At 40.3% G+C, this 20917-nt stretch overlaps 1 protein-coding gene across 1 annotated transcript in view; it reads left to right on the top strand.

Annotated features, from left to right (window-relative positions):
* The window catches only part of TTC21B (tetratricopeptide repeat domain 21B), a 124575-nt gene extending 121301 nt beyond the window's left edge, over positions 1 to 3274 (top strand). The window contains exon 29 of the mRNA XM_055398931.2: positions 1207 to 3274. Within this exon, the coding sequence (XP_055254906.1) occupies positions 1207 to 1284 (78 nt within the window). The 3' untranslated portion in view covers positions 1285 to 3274. The remainder of the gene's footprint in view (positions 1 to 1206) is intronic.
* The last annotated feature ends 17643 nt before the right edge of the window (positions 3275 to 20917 follow it).

Here is a 20917-nt window from a genome sequence, read left to right as displayed (position 1 = left end):
AAATAAGGTTTGTCAATTTAAAGGAGGAAGCTAAAGGAGAAGCATGTTAAACAAACTTAATCCTTGAATCAGAAAATACCTGAAGATTATTATAGATTCTCCAGGTCATTGTTCGGAATAGGAGTTCTTATGTTTGTGTCCAAGTCTGGTTATTAGAGGATTCAGATTTATAAATTAAAGAGGTATTTTTGTTATTTAGAAGCCAATCAGTTACATTTCTGTAACTGATTTCTGGGCTTCCTTGATGGCTCAGACAGTAAAGACTCTCCCTGCAATGCAGGAGACCGGAGTTCAATCCCTGAATTGGGAAGATCCGCTGGAGAAGGGAATGACTACCCACTCCAGTTTTATTGCTTAGACAATTCTATGGACAGAGGAACCTGGCAGGCTATAGTCCATGGGGTTGCAAAGCAGCAGACATGATTGAGCGACTGACAATTGATTTCTGACTAGATGATCCCTTGCTAAATGACAAATTTTTGAGTTGCAGTTTTAGAATTTGCAATTTCTTTATATATACATTGTCCCATTGATATTCATACAAGGCATTGTACTAAATGTTGTTGGGAGCTCCAAGAAAAGCACGTTAGCAGAGAATAATGTAGTGTACCTTATCCCAGATAACTGTGTCAGCATCATTATAGTGAATACTTGGCTCCAGTGATTGCTATTGATTACTGAATCTCTGTGTAAGGCAATGTTTCACGTTAAGGTTAAGGTTATATATTAGAGTCATTTGTGGAGTTTTTATTTTTCTTTCTTTATGACTATCACCCTACTCTTCAACTCACTAGACCTGGAAATTTGTATGTTTCAAAATCATTCCAGGTAAATCTTATGTGTACTCCTGGGTGAAAATATCTCTAAGGATTTGTTAAATATCATGCATAAATAGCTAAATTTTAAAAAGTATCTTAAATCATTGATCATAATTGTTTTCTATAACTGATTTATTAAGGAAATAATTATATTTGTTGTATTTTCCACATGTAGTGGTACATTTTTACCATTTTCATCTATTTACTGTTAATAGAAATAAGTCATCATGTCACATCTCAGATGTCACCTTTAAAAGGTGTTGTTGTATTTGCATTATTATTATTGTAATGTAATCTCAACTGTAATGCCATTGCTAGTAAGTTTTGTGGCTCCCCAGTTCTTGATAATGAATTATAAGTTTTTGTTTTATTTTGTTTGTGTTTGCAGGTTCTTGAAGCACATCCAACTTACCCCAAAATCAGAAAGGATATACTTGATAAGGCTCGCACATCTTTAAGACCTTGAAAATTATTTTAACTTTTCAAAGCAAGAAATGGAAAGAATCTTAGTTCTTCCAGTCCAAAATAGATTTAAGCTAATACTTTGTATTATAAAGCATACTTTCTCCAGCAGAGGCTGCTGTTGCATATAAAGAGAAACACTCTGTTAAATGGATGTCTTTCAGTGGAGAAAGTGAATGAGAGCTGGTTTATTTAATTGATTCTCTTGATTAGGTGCAGATTTGGTGTTTCTGTGGTAAAGATTATAACCCATTTCTATAAAGAATATTTTGTTAAAATCTAGGTAGGTAAGTACCCTATATCTTTTCTAAGGAATATTGTTTCTTTCAGGAAATACGTTTAAAATCCTATTGGTCTCTGTTAAACATTTTTGTGATATTCTCTGTTATTTCAAAGGTTTGAGGAAGTTTCCATGTAAATATTTATAAAAAAGAAAACATATTTTTAATAAACATTTTATGAAATTCATGAACTCAAAACACATGGTGAAGTTTTGCAACTTCAGGGTAAACTACCCATGTTAACGCATAGTACTACAGAAACTGACTTTCTTAGAAGAATCTTTTGGAAAAGTATAAATAGTGTTTGTGAGTTCCCCTTCTTTGTTGAATTGATTCTTCCTGCTTTTAATGCCAGTGAGGTTCTTTTAAGAAATAACCATTACCTGAAATTAAATAGGTAGACCTTTATAACAATATTTAACCTTAGCCCAAAAACAAGGTCTTTTGGTGTAACTTTAGACACTGTGACACCTGGTAGAGAATATTTTCAGTCAGCAGGGACTCACGAAGCACACCATGTAAAAAGCAACCGCATACCCCACTATCCCTAGCATTTCTACCCCCAACCTGCGAGAGTTACTTACTGTTCACACTGAATTGAACTTAACCTTTCCAGATGGCACTAGTGGTAAAGAACCTGCCTGCCAATGCAGGAGACTCAAGAGATGCGGGTTCAATCTCTGGGTCAGGAAGATACCCTGGAGAAGGGAATGGCAGCCCACTCCAGTATTCTAGCCTAGAGAAGCCCATGGACAGAGGAGCCTGGTGGGCTACAGTATCTGAGCACAGCAGCACAGCATAAACCTGATCTTCATAAACTCAATTCTTAGCATCATTTTTAGTGTATCTACATCTTTTTTCAGTTGCTTTAAAAAATACAGTAAACAGTCTTCCCTTTTAACTGCATTTTCAGTTTTTAAAAGTCACTTCCTTTTCCTAAAGTACTTCATGTTTATTTCTTTTGAGTTACATTCTTATTTCAAATCACTTCTCTAAGTTTCCAGAGTCCTTTTAATTCCAATTATGTGTTATAAGATTTCTAATCATTTTTAGTTATGGTGTTTCATGGAAATGTTTCATAATTAGAGCATTTATGAAATATTTCATGTTTGTTAAGACACTCCCATGTCTTATTACATTTTGTCCTCACAGTCCTATAATACAGATATCATTATCGCTGTTTGACAAATCTGGCACTGTGACACATTATCTTTGTCTGTAATTTAGGGGGAAGAAACTTTCAACCTGAATGGACATTGTTAAGGACATAATACAACAAAATACCCTTAGCAGTTCCAATGAGCCTGCATTGTAGAATGCTAGAAACATGGAAATTGGATGGAGAAAGTAGAACATCTGTTTTCCCAGCAAGACATTTCCAAATCTGTTGTCCTATCTATTGAATGAGGAGTTTGTTTTTGTTTCTTAAGCAGCCACTTATCCTGCCATTTGTTAGATACTATCCTAGGAACTTTCTTTAAAGTATGTCTTTTATTTCTCAATAAACTCTCTAGAGAAATCATATTTTTCAGATAATGAGATGAAGCTCAATCTAAAATTGGCCCAAGCTCACAGAAAAATTGTCAGAACCTGGATTTCACACCAGCCTTTCCTAAACTGAGATGCTTTCCATAACTAAGAGAGACTGTGTCTGAAAGAAACATTCTCTTATCTGCACCCGGCTAGCAGATGAAACTGAGTGTTCTATCCCAGAGATGGCTAGGTAATGAGGAACAAGAGCTGAGTGGAGGGAACGTTTGTAAGATGTGGAAACTACTAAAGAGAAGCCTGAGCGAGCAGCAGTGTGGTGCAGCGGTCAGGAAAGTGGACCTGAAGCCAGGCCGTCCTAGGTCTAAAGTTTGACTCTGCTACTTACGAGATGGTTCACCTTGCTCAAGCTACATCGGCTCTCTGAGCCTCGGTTTTCTTTATGGTTTTCTCATCCATAAAGAAGCATGTCAGGATAATAACCTTCCTTGGGTTGTTGTTAAGAATTAAATGAGAGAACTCACATAAAACCTATAATGAATCTTACTCACTTAGGCTCTTAATAAATAGCAGCTCTGTTATTATAAACTGAACAGGGTCAAGTAGTAGTTGCAACTGAGAAGAACCTTCACAGGAGAAAAGAGCCAACAAGGACAAAGGTGAGACTGACAGAACCAGTCAGGCCCCGAAGCACAGGCACACAGGAGTCAGGAATTCTCATGCATGGTCTCCCCGTCCCTTCTTGCCTCTTTCTCTCTCACTCTTCCAGCCCCAACCGGAAATTATGTTGCACTCTACATGTATAAATCTCACTTCATCTAATTTTTGAACAGACTTACCCTTCCCTCCTCTACTGGAATTCTCTCCCAGCTCTCCTCTCCCTAATCCCCAACTCACTGTCTCCAAGCTTCCCTCTCTAGGCTTATTCTTTCTTTCACTCGGTTATCAGTTTATTAATCACCTGCTCAGAGACGCTGTCCATGTCCCCTGATACTCTATAAAGTAGCTGTCATGTCAGTCTGTACTCTGTCACCATATTTAAACCCTCTATTTAGCACTTGCTAATCTCTGATGTTTTTCTTGTTCACATGCCCGAGATCACACATCCAGGAAAGCTGGAACTCGAACTGAACTGCTACTTGAAGGAATCAGTTCCCATAGCATGTTCAGTGAGAGTTTAGGGTCCACACGTAAGATGGAGAAGGAAGGACACAACATGAATGAAAGAATTTTCTGTGAATCTGGGGTTTGAATACCACCGCCCTCTTAATAAGGAAGCAGTCGTAAGTTCAATGTCCTTTGACCTCAGGTCAGGTAGTATGAAGAACTAGATCCCAAAAGGAAATAGCTTTCTTTTCCAGAAGTCAAGAACCTAGAGCAATTCTGGAAAGAAGGGTTTTATGCATGGACAGCTGAGGAAGCTAGGTTAAACTTTACACTAGGGTAGATAATAGAATCACTATGGAAACCAAAAGACCAGTTAAAACTGAGAGGAACTCTCTCCTAGTTTGGGTCTGGTGATAAGTGAAGAGCCTTTTAACAGGATCATGGACCCTGTGCTAGTGCTGATAAAGTAGAAAATGCAATTTTGTTAGTTTGTTTTTAGTGAAAGATTGGCAACAGTGCAAGAAGAACAGCACATTCATCCTCTGTTGGTAGAAGTGTTATGCCCCCTTCTGAAGGGCAATTTGGCAGTATGAATTAAGGTTTCATCCTTTGACCAGGAAATCTCACTTAGAGAAATACATCCTAAGAGACAGTCAGAAATCTCAAGGTTTTTTGGTTTAAAAACTGGTAAAAGCAAAAAGTTTAGGTTTTATGGTTATTGTCAAAACATTCAACATAAGTGGTTGAAAATATTAGTTTATCTGATAATGGTAAACTATATGGTCATCAAAAGCCGTTTTCAAAGGTGGGTTTTTTTTGTTTTGTTTCTTTACTACTTATGTTTTAAAACTTTTTTCAAAGATTTTTAACTGCTGGGTGTCTTACAAAATAACAAGTGAAAATTCACGAAACATAACCATATAAAATTAATTTGCTTAATAATAATAAGTATAGTGAAGTGAAAGTCACTCAGTCGTGTCCAACTCTTTGCAACTCCATGGACTGGAATTCTCCAGTATTCTGCAGAATACCGGAGTGGGTGGCCGTTCCCTTCTCCATTGGATCTTCCCGACCCAGGAATCAAACCAGGGTCTCCTGCATTGCAGGCAGATTCTTTACCAGCTGAGCTACCAGGGAAGCCCAAACAGATGTATACATAGATATATATATATACACACATAGACAACACACAACTAATGCAATTTTAATGGCAGTTATATCTGCGTGTGATGAAATAGTAATGAGAAATGTGCCATTTTTGAAGTTAACTGCAATGAACACATGTGAAGTGAAGTCGCTCGGTCGCGTCCGACTCTTTATGACCCCATGGACTGTAACCTACCAGGTTCCTCCACTCGTGGGATTTTCCAGGCAAGAATACTGGAGTGGGTTGCCATTTCCTTCTCCAGGAGATCTTCCCAACCCAGGGATTGAACCCAGATCTCCCACGTTGTAGGCAGACGCTTTACTGTCTGAGCCACCAGGGAAGTCCCCTACCTCCCCACGAAAAAGGATTTTTTTTCCTTTTTAAAAAAAGCATATCTTTCTCAAAGATGAATAGAAAAAAACTAAACAAAAGCTGACACTGACATTCTTTCAACTCTTAACACCCACACTTTACTACTAATGGTTTGAACAAAATGTAATCTGGTTTATTTCATTTGTCAGAGAAGATTCAAGAAGTCGAAGTTAGACAAATACTCTGCCAGAAAGTGGAAACAGGAGAGCGCCGATAGCAGCGCTGATAACAAGCACCCCGGAGTTACGGGAGATGTGAGCCCCATCCAAATGAGTGCAGAGCACACTCCTGCAACCACAGGGGAAGCAAGTGAGAGGGCTTCCCTGGTGGCTCAGTGGCGAAGAACCTGCCTGCCAGCGCAGGAGACACAGGTTCAACTCCTGACCCAGGAAGATTCCACATGCCTTGGAGCAACAAAGCCTGTGCCCTACAGCTATTGAGTCTGTGCTTGAGAGCCCAGGAACTGCAACTACTGAGACCACGTGCCGCAATTACTGAAGTCTGTGTGCCTAGAACCTGTGCTCTGCAACAGGAGAACCCAGTGCAATGAGAAGCCTGCACCCTGCAACTAGAGAGTAGTCCCCATTGCCACAACTAGAGCAAAGTCCATGCAGCAACGAAGACCCAGCACAGCCAAAACTAAACGCTAAAAAATAAAAAAGCAAAACCCACTTTCTGCACTTCCCAGGATTCTATCAACAGTTTTAATGATGATCCTACCAAACGTAATTAGTATGAAGCCAGAGGAAATAAGCGAAATCATACACGGCCACAATGGTTGTGTGGTGTGAGACCTGGGCAGGGTGACCCAGCTGACCGGGGAGCAGAGCAGAAGCTAACATGCTGGGTCACACACCTCCAACCGCTCCCCTTGCAGGAAGAGGACCCCTTCCTAATTTGGGCAAAGTATAGAAGGGGAGGAATTAGAGACAAGAGAAAAGTGCTTGGCTGTAGGGCTGAGGGTAAGGGAGCAATAGAGTGATGGCTACAGAAGTTTATGAAAAGATTTTTATTTTCTGTTTTTTAAGACAGGAGCTATTATACTAGAGTATCTTGGAATATTTATGGGAGAAAGTAGATACTGAAAGTATAAGAGAAGAGGAGGAAGCCTGAGTAGGAAAAGGGGTCCAGGGGGTGGTTTAGGGGAGTTAGAATTTAGAGGGATGTATGATTTTTGTAAAGGGAGTAAAAGAACAAAATCACTGTAGAAAGAGTTATTATGTATAAAGGTGGTCCAGGAGCCCTTATGCTAATTGGCTCCATCAGTTTTATAATAATTGAAATGGACTTTGACCTAGAGGCAGTACCATTCCTTCCTATGCATGGAATTTGGGGGCCTCCGTTTCCCTTGGGCTCCGAAGTATTTTTCACTTACTTCCAGGTTCCTGTTTGTGGTTGCTGGGAGTTTGCCTGCCAGATCAGAGGAGGGTTACTGTAACATCGTAAATCATAGTTATGAGCAAAAAAAGTTACCCACCTTTTAATACTCTTTAAGAACCAGATGTTTTCCAGAGAAATGCTTGACTCTGCAATCTGCCTTGCAGTGCACATAAATGAATCTGGCACGCTGCCCATAAAAGCAATTTGATCCCATAAATGAGGAAAGCTGAGTAATGAGCAGGTTCTAAATGTCTTCCTTCCGAGTGGTATAACCTTAGAGTCTATGGCAATCTTTAAACCAGGCTGTTTTCAAATAGTGTGTATGTTATTTTTATCTTCAAACAAAATTCTTTTGGCAACGTAAAAGAAACTCTGTTTTTAAAGAAACAAGTATATTTTGAGAAAGTAATTACTGTTTGCTCCAAAGCCAGGCTAGTTTTATTTTTAATTGGTAAATGATGTAAGATGCTCCCCCCGCAAAAAAAAAAAAAAAAAAAAAAACACTTGAAACACTAAGAACAGGGCTGTGAAGTATGAAGTAGTATCCTCACTTATAATGGTTAATAGGTCCTGTTTCACAGATAGAGATTAAACTTTTTTGAAAAATACATTAAGCTTAACACTGAAGGGAAAAAATGTGCTAAAATGCTAAGCAGTTACATAAATGTTCTTTTTAAACAGTTTAAGTTAAATACTTTAAGTTACTCTAGTCAATGAATGAAAACTCCCTGACATATACTTCCTTGAAAACCTGTTGGCAAATTTTTCACATTAACTTAAGTCACAAGCTGCAAAGGATAGTTGGAGGGGGATACAGGGATTGGGAAAAGTCCAGAATATTGAGAGCACCCAAGAGCACAGTTAAAGTGATGGAACACTGACCACACAGATGCTAGGGGAAGAAATGGGACCAATGAGATGTGTCTAGATCCTGATGTCACTTCTCTCTTCTAAACAAGTGACTCTACTGTTGCTTCAGTTCAGTTCAGTCGCTCAGTCATGTCCAACTCTCCGCGACCCCATGAATCACAGCACACCAGGCCTCCCTGTCCATCACCAACTCCCGGAGTTCACTCAAACTCATGTCCACAGAGTTGGTGATGCCATCCAGCCATCTCATTCTCGGTCGTCCCCTTCTCCTCCCGCCCCCAACCTTTCCCAGCATCAGAGTCTTTTCCAGTGAGTCAACTCATCGCATGAAGTGGCCAAAGTACTGTCGCTTAAGAAGTGTAATATCTTTTTGCATTAAGTTACTGCTGTTGCCATAGATCTCTTAAAATGTAAATATTATTTTCGTTCCAATAAAAATTGGTTTTTTTCCACAGAAAGAAAGAAAATTTGATTCTTTTTAGACTTTTCACTTGGAAATCATTTCAAACTTAAAGAAGTTTCATGAATAAGAAAAGTACAAAGAGCACCCACATTGCCATTTATCCAGATACTAAAATGTTGTTAATATTTTATCTCATTTGCTTCATCATTTGTGTCATCTCTGTGTGTATACAAATTTTATACATATGTTTCCATATGCACATATACACATCTATGCATAAATTTTTTTTTCTGAACATTTTGAGGGAAAGTTTCATACATCATACATGCCTCTTTACTCCTAGGTACATCACTCATATTTCCTGAGAATGGGGATATTCTCCAATATAATCACAGTACACTTATGAACATCAGTTCAAGATAAATACAAAACTTTTAATCTGCCACTCTTCACTGCCAGCTGATCCAGGATTAATCCCTTACGGCATCTTTTCCTTCCAGCTGAGTTACATTCTGGGATTGGATATTACATGTCATGTCTTTAGTCTTGTTTAATCTAGAGCATTTCCACAGCCACCTTCTGAAAATACAGTTCTCTGACCCCCCCTTTTTAAAATATGAGTGTTCCTCTGTTTTGTGTGTGTCTGATATTTCCCTGAGATTGAATCTGAATTGAACATTTATGGCCATAATATTGTGTAAGTGAAGTGATGTCCTCAAGGTGTCACATCTGGAAACATACATGTCCATCTGCCCTCACTGGTGACATTAATTTTGATTCCACAAGTCACATTTTTCTACTATATAGTTGTTTTTTCCCTTGCAACTAATAACCAATTTTTGAGGAGACATTTTCAGATCATACAAATATTCTGCTCCTTCAAAAATTTCCCCTAGATTAGTATGATTCCTGCTTGATCTGATATTCACCATGATGATTACAAATGAAGATATTCTAATATCACTACTTTCTTTACATATTCCAGTCAGCCCTTAGCATTTACTATAAACAAGAGCCCATTCCTTATTATTTTTTACATATTTAATTCATCTATTTAATATCATGTGTTCATGAGTTCCCATTTTTTCAGTGGTTCATAATTCATTAATGCCTTTAATTATTTTGGTGCTCAAATGGTTTCATATTTGGCCAACAGAAGCCACATCATTTGCCTTTTTTTTTTTTTAAGAACTTTCCTACTTTCTAACAACAAAATATCCCAGCTTCAACTTCTAATTACCCTGTCCCAGCCCTGCAATCAGCCATTTCTCTAAGAAGCCCTGGTTCCCTTGAGTGAGGCAATGTATTAGAAATCAAGATCTTAGTGCAAAGTGTGCTCACTGCCGCTTTGGATGAAGTGCTTCTAAACCTGAAATAGAAAACGTATGCATGTATGTATGTGTATACATGTATACATGCATATACAGGTGTAAAACACACATACTGAAACACTTTAGAAGTCACAGAATTATACTAACTCTTCCAAATCCAAGTTATCAGCATAGTTCTTTCTGTGTTCCCCAAATTTTCATTTGCATGTCCTTTCTTCCAGTGAGACCCTGAGTCCCGACAACTTCATCATATTTGTTCATTTTTTCAATCGAAATAATTTCAGAATGGCTTCACCCTAAGACTCACAAAAAACAAATGTACTGAAAATAACTCAGAATTTTCCCCCCACTTTTCCTAGTACCATCAATTTTGATTGGTTTTAATGTTTATAAATTTGACAACATATTTTAAAATGTTACCATAAGCATTCCCAGTGGTATGAAGTATTTTAAAAATCAAACTGAATAATTTATTGATGACAGGAGGGTGTGCTCAGCTCCATAGATCAGCTTTGCAGATTCCTTCCAAATATTCATCTACTTTCAAAATAAATACTATCCCTTCCCACACCAACCAGTGTCATATTAATGATCCCTTGGCAGGAAAAAGAGTATGAGACGAGCTTAAGCAAAACATCATGTGCTGAGGATTGAGAGATGAAGTGTTTTTGTTTTTCTTTTTTAATAAAATATGTAGTAGATATATATGACCATAAATAGATTTATTTTTTGTTTGCCCTTAGGTGTTTTCAGACCCTTTGCTCTGATGGTTTACATGGCAGTTATAAACATCTCTAAAAACAGGAAAATTTTCTTCTGAGACTGTTAAACAAAATACTAGTTTCTGGTTTATAGCAACTAACACCAATTTCCCTTCAACCTGCTTTTTCAAACTGCTGCCTTTTTTCATTTTTTCATTGAATGAATTGTCATTTCTTGAAAAAGTCAGATTCATTTCCCCTATTCTTTATTTTTGTATTTACATTTCATATCTATTTTCTTGAGTCCTACGGCCCCACAAGATATTTTCGAATAGCAGAGCTGCAGAGATGATGGGGAGGTCAGCTATGTTAATTTCAAAGCGCCCCAGTCTTCCATGTGGGGTTGCCTAGCAACCCATCTCTCAGGCCCCCTTTGTGGCTGTGAGAAGAGGAAGCAATCCTCCTAGATGCTCTCAAACCGAGATGGTTTCATAAAGTGAAAAACCTTTTGCAAAGGCTCCAGCACAACCCCTGTCTCCTTTTCGGCCCACTTTGTACACTTCACACCTGATGAGAGAAATACTCCACCTTTTGATGTTTTAGATCTGACACGTATAAAAAAGAGCCACACATGCTATGGTCAAACAGTGAAAGTGACCTGTATCCCTATGTTAAATTGAAGCACATTAATTAAATCGCTCATCGTCCCCTTTCTCTTACATGAAAGCATACTTACCCCTCAAGTTCTAAAAGCCAGTTATGTTAAATGAAACTGCAACTGCCTGCTGAGCATCAGTTACCATAGCGACGTGAGGCGGGAGTGTTTTCCTCCTTTAGGCACAGGATGGCTGAAGTGTGTTCAACCAGGGACTCAAGCAGCATGTTGACTAGAAATCAGACATCTGGGAAGAAGCTCCTCTATTCCCTTTTCTCCACAGTAACTTGAAAAAATAACTAACCCCTCTGCTATTCCCTAAAGATATTAGCCTTTTAGAAGCAAACTTCAGTGGGTGGCAGAAGTGTCCTACCTTAGGGCATACAGGAGAAGGGAGAACAATGACACATGCCAGGAAAGCCCACGTGAACAGCTGAGCCACGCTGAGACGAGTGCTCTATAAGATATGCTGACTTTTCAGACACTCTGAAAATACACAGCAAAAATAACAGCTAGAAATCCATGCATTTCCACATTGTAACAACAATGACATACAATTTTAAAACCATTTATGATTTCCTAATCTTATTTTGTGGACTTCCCAGGTGGCTCAGTGGTAAAGAATCCTCCTGCCAACACAGGAAATGAGGGTTTGATCCCTGGATTGGGAAGATCCCGTGAAGAAGGAAATGGCAACCCACTGCAGTATTCTTGCCTGTGAAATCCCATGGCCAGAGGAGCCAGGTGGGCTACAGTCCATGGGGTTGCAAAGGGTTGGACGTGACTTAGCAGCTGAGCACATGCATAACCTTATTTTCTAGGCTACTGATGCTATTCAGGAGAACAGTATGATTCAGATCCATATTGTTTTGTGAAGTCTTTATAACTGAGAGTTAAATCAGGTATAAAGCAAATGTCCCATTCTCTCTTGCCTCCAATTATGGCTGAGGAAAGAGAGGCAGTAGAGCATTTGAGGCTTTGAGGTCAGACAACCTGACTCTGTATCCTTTGCCACTTATCAGTGTGATTTGGGAAAGTTTCTTTCATTCCTTAAGTCCCAATTTCCTAACACTTTAAAAGGGAATGAAAAGACAATTGTTGACAGTATGAAATAAGAAAACATATGTAAAGTACCTGGCATTGATAAGGGGTTAAACACTGATAGCAGGTGTGATGAACTTAGCTTATCAAACACAGCATTCAATCATCACTGAAGACCTGGGCTGCACCCAGCAGTCTGTTTGATGTGTGATGAATACTAAGGTCCAGTCAAAAAGGAGGCAGCCAAATTGGGGATGCCTACTGCTGGTTATCCACCCTGTGGGCATTCCCATTTGGTGCAGCATTCCCACCAATATTCTGTCCATACTAATATGGCACTCCTCATAGTTTGCATCCAGGGCCAGTTTTCTAGGGTAAAAAGTCTTGCTACTACTTTACAGTTAAATTTTGCCTTTCTACCCAAACAGGTGTTTCCAGCACCTTCAGTCACCATATTCCTCAGACTGGAGATTGCCTTCCATGGGCAAAGTTAAAATAACGTGTGACCACCAAAGAAAAACCTCCAAAAGATCTATCAAAGTGCCTGTTCTTGGGCTCTCTTATCTGGCAACAGAATATCTTCTGGTGATTTATTGACAAATTATTGACATCATTCTTAGAAAACATAACCTGTTAACAATTCAAATCACTTAGTCTTACTCCTTTATTCTAGACATGAGGCGCAGAGTTCAGGGACATTGATGAATTTATCTAAATCATATGCAGATATACCTATACACATGCTCATACACACATGACACAATGCAGACACGCACACACACTGGTAAATACACATATATAAAGACAATAAATTCTATAGACTTTTTTCATGTTTATCTCAAAGTTAATTCCAAGCTCCTCATTATTAACAGTGATCACAGTTTGCTAGAAATAGAAACCAATATAAGCTGTCCTGAGTTAAGGGTAAAGTTCTAAGGATCATGAGGCTTACTAAGGTCAGCACTGAAGCTAAGAAGCAGGAAGCAACTGGAACCAGGGACTGAAATGCGGGCAGGACTGCCAACCTCTGCTGCTTTGGCCGTGTCTGTATTCACCTACTTCATTACTCACTGGAGACCGATTCTGCACCGGGCAAATTGAACCCTCACTACACAGACATTTTCTTCAGCTCTCACAGACATTTCACTACTCCTGTCCAAGTTACAGATTTAGCCACATGCAGAGAATCAAGTCTAAGTCCCTTAACCCAGCCCCTACCCTACTCTGGTGAAGAGGGAGGCCACCCAGTACAACAGGTCACACACCATGCCCAATGGATCAGAACACTGCTGAGCAGACAACCCCACAGGCTCCTCAACACTCACGTCATCTGATCCTTTTGCACCTCTCACTCCACAGTACTTAAGCCAATATTCAAAAAATAAATAAATAAAAACGTACCCAGGCACTAGCATAGATGACCAACTGTACAAAATAGCACAAATTTTAGTTTTAAAAAGTGTAGAAAATAACGCTAACAAAATAATTTTCAATGTGATGAATTACTTGTTCAAAATCATAATTCTTCCACCTGTTTTCTTTCTACCAGATTTATACTGTACCAGGCTGTACTATTTCAGTTTAACCGGGAGATTAGTGGAGCCTGTACTGCTGAGAGTCTCAGCAACATAACTGCCCAGGCCAGTATGTTTCCAAGTCAGGGAGAAAGCCACCATAAAGACCCCTGCTTCTCTAAATTGATTAGTATGCAATTACAAATATGTTGATGTATACCAAGACTTCTGACCTTTATATTCCTTCCTCTGTGCAAGGTGACTCTTACATTTACACATTATACTATTATCAGGTAAAAGGAAGTCATTAACTACTATCCCAGCTCATGGGAAAGACAGGGAGATGCTGGAAGGGGAATCAATCAGGCTGGCTCCATTTAGGCCTGAAGGATTCCTTGTTATGCTACCCCATTATGTCCAGGACTCCCTCACCCCTGCCCCACCACCTTTTTTCTCTTGAGCTTGTAATTGTCCTGGGGCATTGTAAGGTGAGCAGAAGTTAGAGAGATAGCAAAATTTAAGGAAATGGATAGGAATCCTGTTTTCAGGGAGGACCCAAACAAGATGTTAGCTGATGGAGTGAAAATTTCAGGAGAAGCAGAAAGCAAGTACAGCTAACTGAGCTCTCAGGGACAGGAGATGCACATTTGGATGAAAGCTAAGGTTTGCCGGTGATGTCTCTGCTCCCATGAGTAGAACTGTATCTTGAGAGCACACACTTGGGCAAGAATATTACAAGGTTGCCCAAGGTCCCATCTGCATAGCTATAACCACCTCCCCTGGCCCCCTTTCCCTCACTCCCCCTCCTCAAGGTCCACTGGAAAAGGGAAGGGCAAACCACTTCAGCATTCTTGCCTTGAGAGCCCCATGAACAGTGTGAAAAGGCAAAAAGATACAACACTGAAAGATTAGCCCTTTAGGTCGTTAGGGGTCAAATATACTACTGGAGAAGAGCAGGGAAATAGCACCACAAGGAATGAAGAGGCTGAGCCAAAGTGGAAACAACAGCCATTTGTGGTTGTGTCTGGTTGTTAAAGTAAAAACCAATGCTGTAAAGAATGATACTGCATCGGAAACCGGAATGTTAGGTCCACGAATCAAGGTAAAGTGGAATTGGTTGAACAGGAGTTGGCAAGAGTGAACATCAACATCTTAGAAATCAATGCACTAACATGGACCAGAATGGGCGAATTTAATTCAGATGACCATTATAGCTACTACTGTGGGCAAGAATCCCTTAGAAACATTGGAGTAGCCCTCATAGTCAACAAAACAGTCCCAAATGCAGTACTCGGTGCAGTCTCAAAAAAGAGAGAATGATCTCAGTTTGTTCCCAAGCAAACCATTCAGTATCACAGTAATCCAAGTCTATACACCAACCACTAATGCTGAAGAAGATGAACAGTTCTATGAAGACCTACACGACCTCCTAGAACTAATACCAAAAAAAGATGTCCTTTTCATCATAGGGTACTGGGAATACAAACGTAGGAAGTCAAGAGATATCTAGAGTAACAAGCAAATTTGGCCTTGGAGTACAAAATGAATCAGGGCAAAGGATAACAGAGTTTTATCAAGAGAACACACTGATCACAGCAAACACCCTCTTCCAACATCACAAGAGAGAACTCTACACATGGACATCACCAGGTGGTCAATACTGAAATCACATTGATTACATTCTTTGCAGCCAAAGATGGGGAAGCTCTGTACAGTCAGCAAAAACAAGACCAAGAGCTGACTATGGCTCAGATCATGAACTGCCTATTGCCAAATTCAGACTTAAATTGAAGAAAGTAGGGAAAACCACTAGACCATTCAGGTATGACCTAAATCAAATCCCTTAGGATTATACAGTGGAAGTGACAAATAGATTCAAGGGATTAGATCTGATAGAGTAACTGAAGAACAATGGACAGAGGATCATAACACTGGATAGGAGGCGGTGATCAGGACCATACCCAAGAAAAAGAAATGCAAAAAAGCAAAATGGTTGTTTCAGGAGGCCTTACAAATAGCTGAGAAAAGAAGAGAAGCAAAGGCCAAGGAGAAAAGCATAGATACACCCATCTGAATGCAGAACTCCAAGAAAGCAAGGAGAGATAAGAAAGCCTTCCTCAGCGATCAGAGCAAAGAAATAGAAGAAAACAACAGAACAGGAAAGACAAGAGAGCTCTTCAAGAAAATTAGAGATTCCAAGGGAACATTTCATGCAAAGATGGGCTCGATAAAGGACAGAAATGGTATGGACCTAACAGAAGCAGAAGATATTAAGAAGAGGTGGCAAGAATACACAGAAGAACTGTACAAAAAAGATCTTCACGACCAAGATAATCATGATGGTGTGATCACTCACCTAGAGCCAGACATCTTGGAATGTGAAGTCAAGTGGGCCTTAGAAAGCATCACTACGAACAAAGCTAGTGAAGGTGATGGAATTCCAGTTGAGCTATTCAAATCCTGAAAGATGATGCTGTGAAAGTGCTGCACTCAATATGCCAGCAAATTTGGAAAACTCAGCAGTGGCCACAGGACTGGAAAAGGTCAGTCTTCATTCTAATCCCAAAGAAAGTCAATGCCAAAGAATGCTCAAACTACCGCACAATTGCACTCATCTCACACGCTAGTAAAGTCATGCTCAAAATTCTCCAAGCCAGGCTTCATCAATATGTGAACCGTGAACTTCCAGATGTTCAATCTGGTTTTAGAAAAGGCAGAGGCACCAGAGATCAAATTGCCAACATCCACTGGATCATGGAGAAAGAAAGAGAGTTCCAGAAAAACATCTATTTCTGCTTCATTGACTTTGCCAAAGCCTTTGACTGTGTGGATCACAATAAACTGTGGAAAATTCTGAAAGAGAAGGGAATACCAGACCACCTGACCTGCCTCTTGAGAAACTTGTATGCAGGTCAGGAAGCAACAGTTAGAACTGGACATGGAACAACAGACTGGTTCCAAATAGGAAAAGGAGTACGTCAAGGTTGTATATTGTCACCCTGCTTATTTAACTTCTATGCAGAGTACATCATGAGGAATGCTGGGCTGGAAGAAGCACAAGCTGGAATCAAGATTGCTGGGAGAAATATCAATAACCTCAGATATGCAGATGACACCACCCTTATGGCAGAAAGTGAAGAGGAACTCAAAAGCCTTTTGATGAAAGTGAAAGAGGAGAGTGAAAAGGTTGGCTTGAAGCTCAACATTCAGAAAACAAAGATCATGGCATCTGGTCCCATCACTTCATGGGAAATAGATGGGGAAACAGTGGAAACAGTGTCAGACTTTATTTTTGGGGGCTCCAAAATCACTGCGGATGCTGATTGCAGCCATGAAATTAAAAGACGCTTATTCCTTGGAAGGAAAGTTATGACCAACCTTGATAGTATATTAAAAACAGACACATTACTTTGCCAACAAAGGACCATCTAGTCATGGCTATGGTTTTTCCAGTGGTCATGTATGAATGTGAGAGTTGGACTGTGAAGAAAGCTGAGCGCCGAAGAATTGATGCTTTTGAACTGTGGTGCTGGAGAAGACTCCAACCAGTCCATTCTAAAGGAGATAAATCCTGGGTGTTCATTGGAAGGACTGATGCTGAAGCTGAAACTCCAATACTTTGGCCACCTCACGCGAAGAGTTGACTCACTAGAAAGGGCTCTGATGCTGGGAGGGATTGGGGGCAGGAGGAGAAGGGGACAACAGAGAATGAGATGGCTGGATGGCATCACAGACTCGATGGACATGAGTTTGTGTGAACTCCGGGAGTTGGTGATGGACAGGGAGGCCTTGCGTGCTGTGATTAATGGGTCGCAAAGAGTCGGACATGACTGAGAGACTGAACTGAACTGAAGATAACCATGATGATGTGATCAGTCACCTACAGCCAGACTTCCTGGAGTGTGAAGTCAAGTGGTCCTTAGGATACATTACTACAAACAAAGCTAGTGGAAGTGATGGAATTCCAGCTGAGATATTTCAAATCCTAAAGATGATGCTGTTAAAGTGTTGCATTCAATAGATCAGCACATTTACAAAACTCAGCAGTAGCCACAGAGCTAGAAAAGGTCAGCTCTCATTCCAATCCCCAAAAAGGGCAATGCCAAAGAATGTTTAAACTACCATATACTTGCACTCATTCACATGCTAGGAAAGTTATGTTTAAAATCCTTCAAGCAAGGCTTCAGCAGTACATGAACCAAGAAATTCCTGATATATAAGATGGATTTAGAAAAGACAGAGGAACCGAAGGTCAAATTGCCAACATCCATTGGATTATAGAAAAAGCAAGGGAGTTCCAAAATATCTACTTATGCTTCATTGACTGTGCCTTTGTGTGGATCACAACAAACTGGAAAATTCTTAAAGAGATGGAAATATCAGACCACCTTACTAGACTCCTGAGAAACCTGTATGCAGGTCAAGAAGCAACAGTTAGAACCAGACATGGAACAACAGACTGGTTCAAAATTTGGAAAGGAGTACATCGAGGCTGTATATTGTCACCCTGCTTATTTAAATTCTATGCAGAGTATATCATGTGAAATGCCAGGCTGAATGAAGCAGAATCTGGATTCAAGATTGCTGGGAGAAATATCAATAACCTCAGATATACAGATGATACCACCCTAATGGCAGAAAGTGAAGAACTAAAGAGCCTCTTGATGAAAGTGAAAGAGGACAGCTAAAACTTTAAAACTATGAAAAAACTGGCTTAAAACAAAACATTCAAAAAAAGATCACAGCATCCAGTCCTATCACTTAATGACAAATAGATAGGGAAACAATGGTAACAGTGAGAAACTTTATTTTCTTGGGCTCCAAAATCACTGTGGATGGTGACTGCAGCCATGAAATTAAAAGATGCTTGCTCCTTGGAATAAAAGCTAAGACAAACCTGCTGCTGCTAAGTCACTTCAGTCGTGTCCGACTCTATGTGACCCCATTGACGTCAGGCCACCAGGCTCCCCCGTCCCTGGGATTCTCCAGGCAAGAACACTGGAGTGGGTTGCCATTTCCTTCTCCAATGTGTGAAAGTGAAAAGTGAGAGTGAAGTCGCTCAGTCGTGTCTGACTCGTAGCGACCCCATGGACTGCAGCCTACCAGGCTCCTCCGTCCATGGGATTTTCCAGGCAAGAGTACTGGAGTAGCTTGCCATTGCCTTCTCTGAAGACAAGCCTAGGCAGTGTATTAAAAAGCAGAAATACCACTTTGCCAACAAAGGTCCGTCTAGTCAAGGCTGTGGTTTTTCCAGTGGTCATGTATAGTTGTGAGAGTTTATAAAGAAAGCTGAGAGCCGAAGAATTGATGCTTTTGAACTGTGGTGTTGGAGAACTCTTGAGAATCCTGGACTGCAAGGATATCCAACCAGTCCATCCTAAAGGAAATCAGTCCTGGGTGTTCATTGGAAGGACTGATGCTGAAGCTCCAATACTTTGGCCACCTTATATGAAGAGTCAACTCACTGGAAAAGACCCTGATGCTGGGAAAGACTGAAGGCAGGAGAAGGGGGCAATAGAGGAAGAGATGGTTGGATGGCATCACTGACTCAATGGGTATGAGTTTGAGCAAACTCTGGGAGATAGTGAAGGACAGGGAAGCGCGGCATGTGGCAGTCCATGGAGTTGCAAGGAGTCGGTCAGGACCGAGCAACTCAACAACAAAAATAGCCCCTACTCATATATACATGGTGGTTTCCTCTCTCTTCTTCTCTGCCCCCATCCTGGAACTCCTTTCTTCCCTGGAGTGAAGCCCTGTTCTTTTCTGTTTCTGTTCAAGATATTTTCCTGATGCCCCAAATTCTCTTGTTTTGGCTTCTAGCCAAAGTATTTTGTCCTCTTTCATCTGAAAGAAAGTGAAAGTGTTAGTCGCTCAGTTGTGTCTGACTCTTTGTGACCCCTATGAACTGTAGCCTGCTAGACTCCTCTGCCCATGGGATTTTTCAGGCATGAATGAGTGGGTTGCCATTCTCTTCTCTAGGGGGTCTTCCTGACCCAGGGATCAAACCTGGGTCTCCTGAATTGCAGGCAGCTTCTTTACCATCTGAGCCACTAAAGAAGCCCTCTTTCATATAACTAATCTAAAAAAGAAAATCTCTTCAGTATTCAGATTTTCATGTTAAGCCTTGATGGCACTTCAGACCTCAAATCTAATCAATGACAAGAACAACAAAATGTCTACTTTTGCTCAAATAGCAGGAGGATCTTAAACTCTCAACTCTGTGAGTAAAGCGAGGAAAGAGGAAAAACAGAACAGTTGGTTCTGAACTAAAATTGTAATAGGAAAGGAATATCTACAGTTCAAGCAAAAGATATCTCTAAAGAATCAGAGAAGTAAAAAGTGTGCTTTGAAGAGTTCTTGTGTCATTCTGGCCTTGTTACATCAGTCATTCCCCTCTTTTCATGTGGATTGATGGGCGCTGCCTGTCCTGGACTTCCATCTGTCACCAGGAGAATAGGACCATCTGGAGTCAGAACAGATCATCAATCCTTGCACACATTCAAGTTATTTTTTCAATTTAAAACATGTTATACAACCGAGAAGATATTATCAGATTCCTTTGTGGTTCTGTCTAATTTCTGTTTGGGATCCATGACAACTCAGAGTGATGTGAGTGATGCCATGATGTCAGGGCAAAAGCCGTGCCTTAGGAGTCTATTAGATTCCTATTGCTGTAGTAACAAATAACCACAAACTGAGGGCTTGAAACAACACACATTGATTTTCTTACACTCCTGTAAAGTCAGAAGTCTAAAACAGGTCCTATAGAAGGGGTTAAAATCAAGTTGCTAGCAGAGCTGTGTTTCTTTTGGGAGGCTCTAGGGGAGTTGTTCCTTGAAGTTTCCACCTTCTGGAGACTGCCTGAGTTCTTTGGCCCATGGTCACGTGACTGACCTTTGCTTCTATCGTCATATCTCTTTCTGACTTTCCTGCCTCCTTCTTGCCCTAATAAGGACCCTGATGTTTATGTTGGGCCCACCTGCAAATGCAATAATCTCCACATCTCAAGATCCCTAACTTGACCACATCTACAAAGTCCCTTCCGCCATGTAAGCTAACATATTCGCAGGTTTTAGGGTAGGATATTGGTATCTTGGAAGGGCGAGGGTGGACTTTTCTGCCTGCCACGTGGTCTGACTATCAGAAGCTTACTTCCTGAAAATCAGAAAGCATGATTTCCAGTCCATAATTAGGAATTTCAGTAGAAGAGTGCATGGGGGTTGTTAGTGTCTGAGTTTGACCTTAGCTTACTTGACTATTGTCCTAAATCCTGGCCTAAGGATGTTACAATGAGGAGCACTGGCTTTCAATTATACTAACCTGGGTTCTCATCTCCACCACTTAGGA

This window comes from Moschus berezovskii, chromosome 2 (genome assembly GCF_049115385.1).
Source record: "Moschus berezovskii isolate FMDL1 chromosome 2, NW_MosBer_1.0, whole genome shotgun sequence".
In the NCBI taxonomy this organism is placed as follows: domain Eukaryota; kingdom Metazoa; phylum Chordata; class Mammalia; order Artiodactyla; family Moschidae; genus Moschus; species Moschus berezovskii.
Note: the sequence above shows the minus strand (reverse complement) of the source record. Positions and strands in the feature narration are given on the sequence as shown.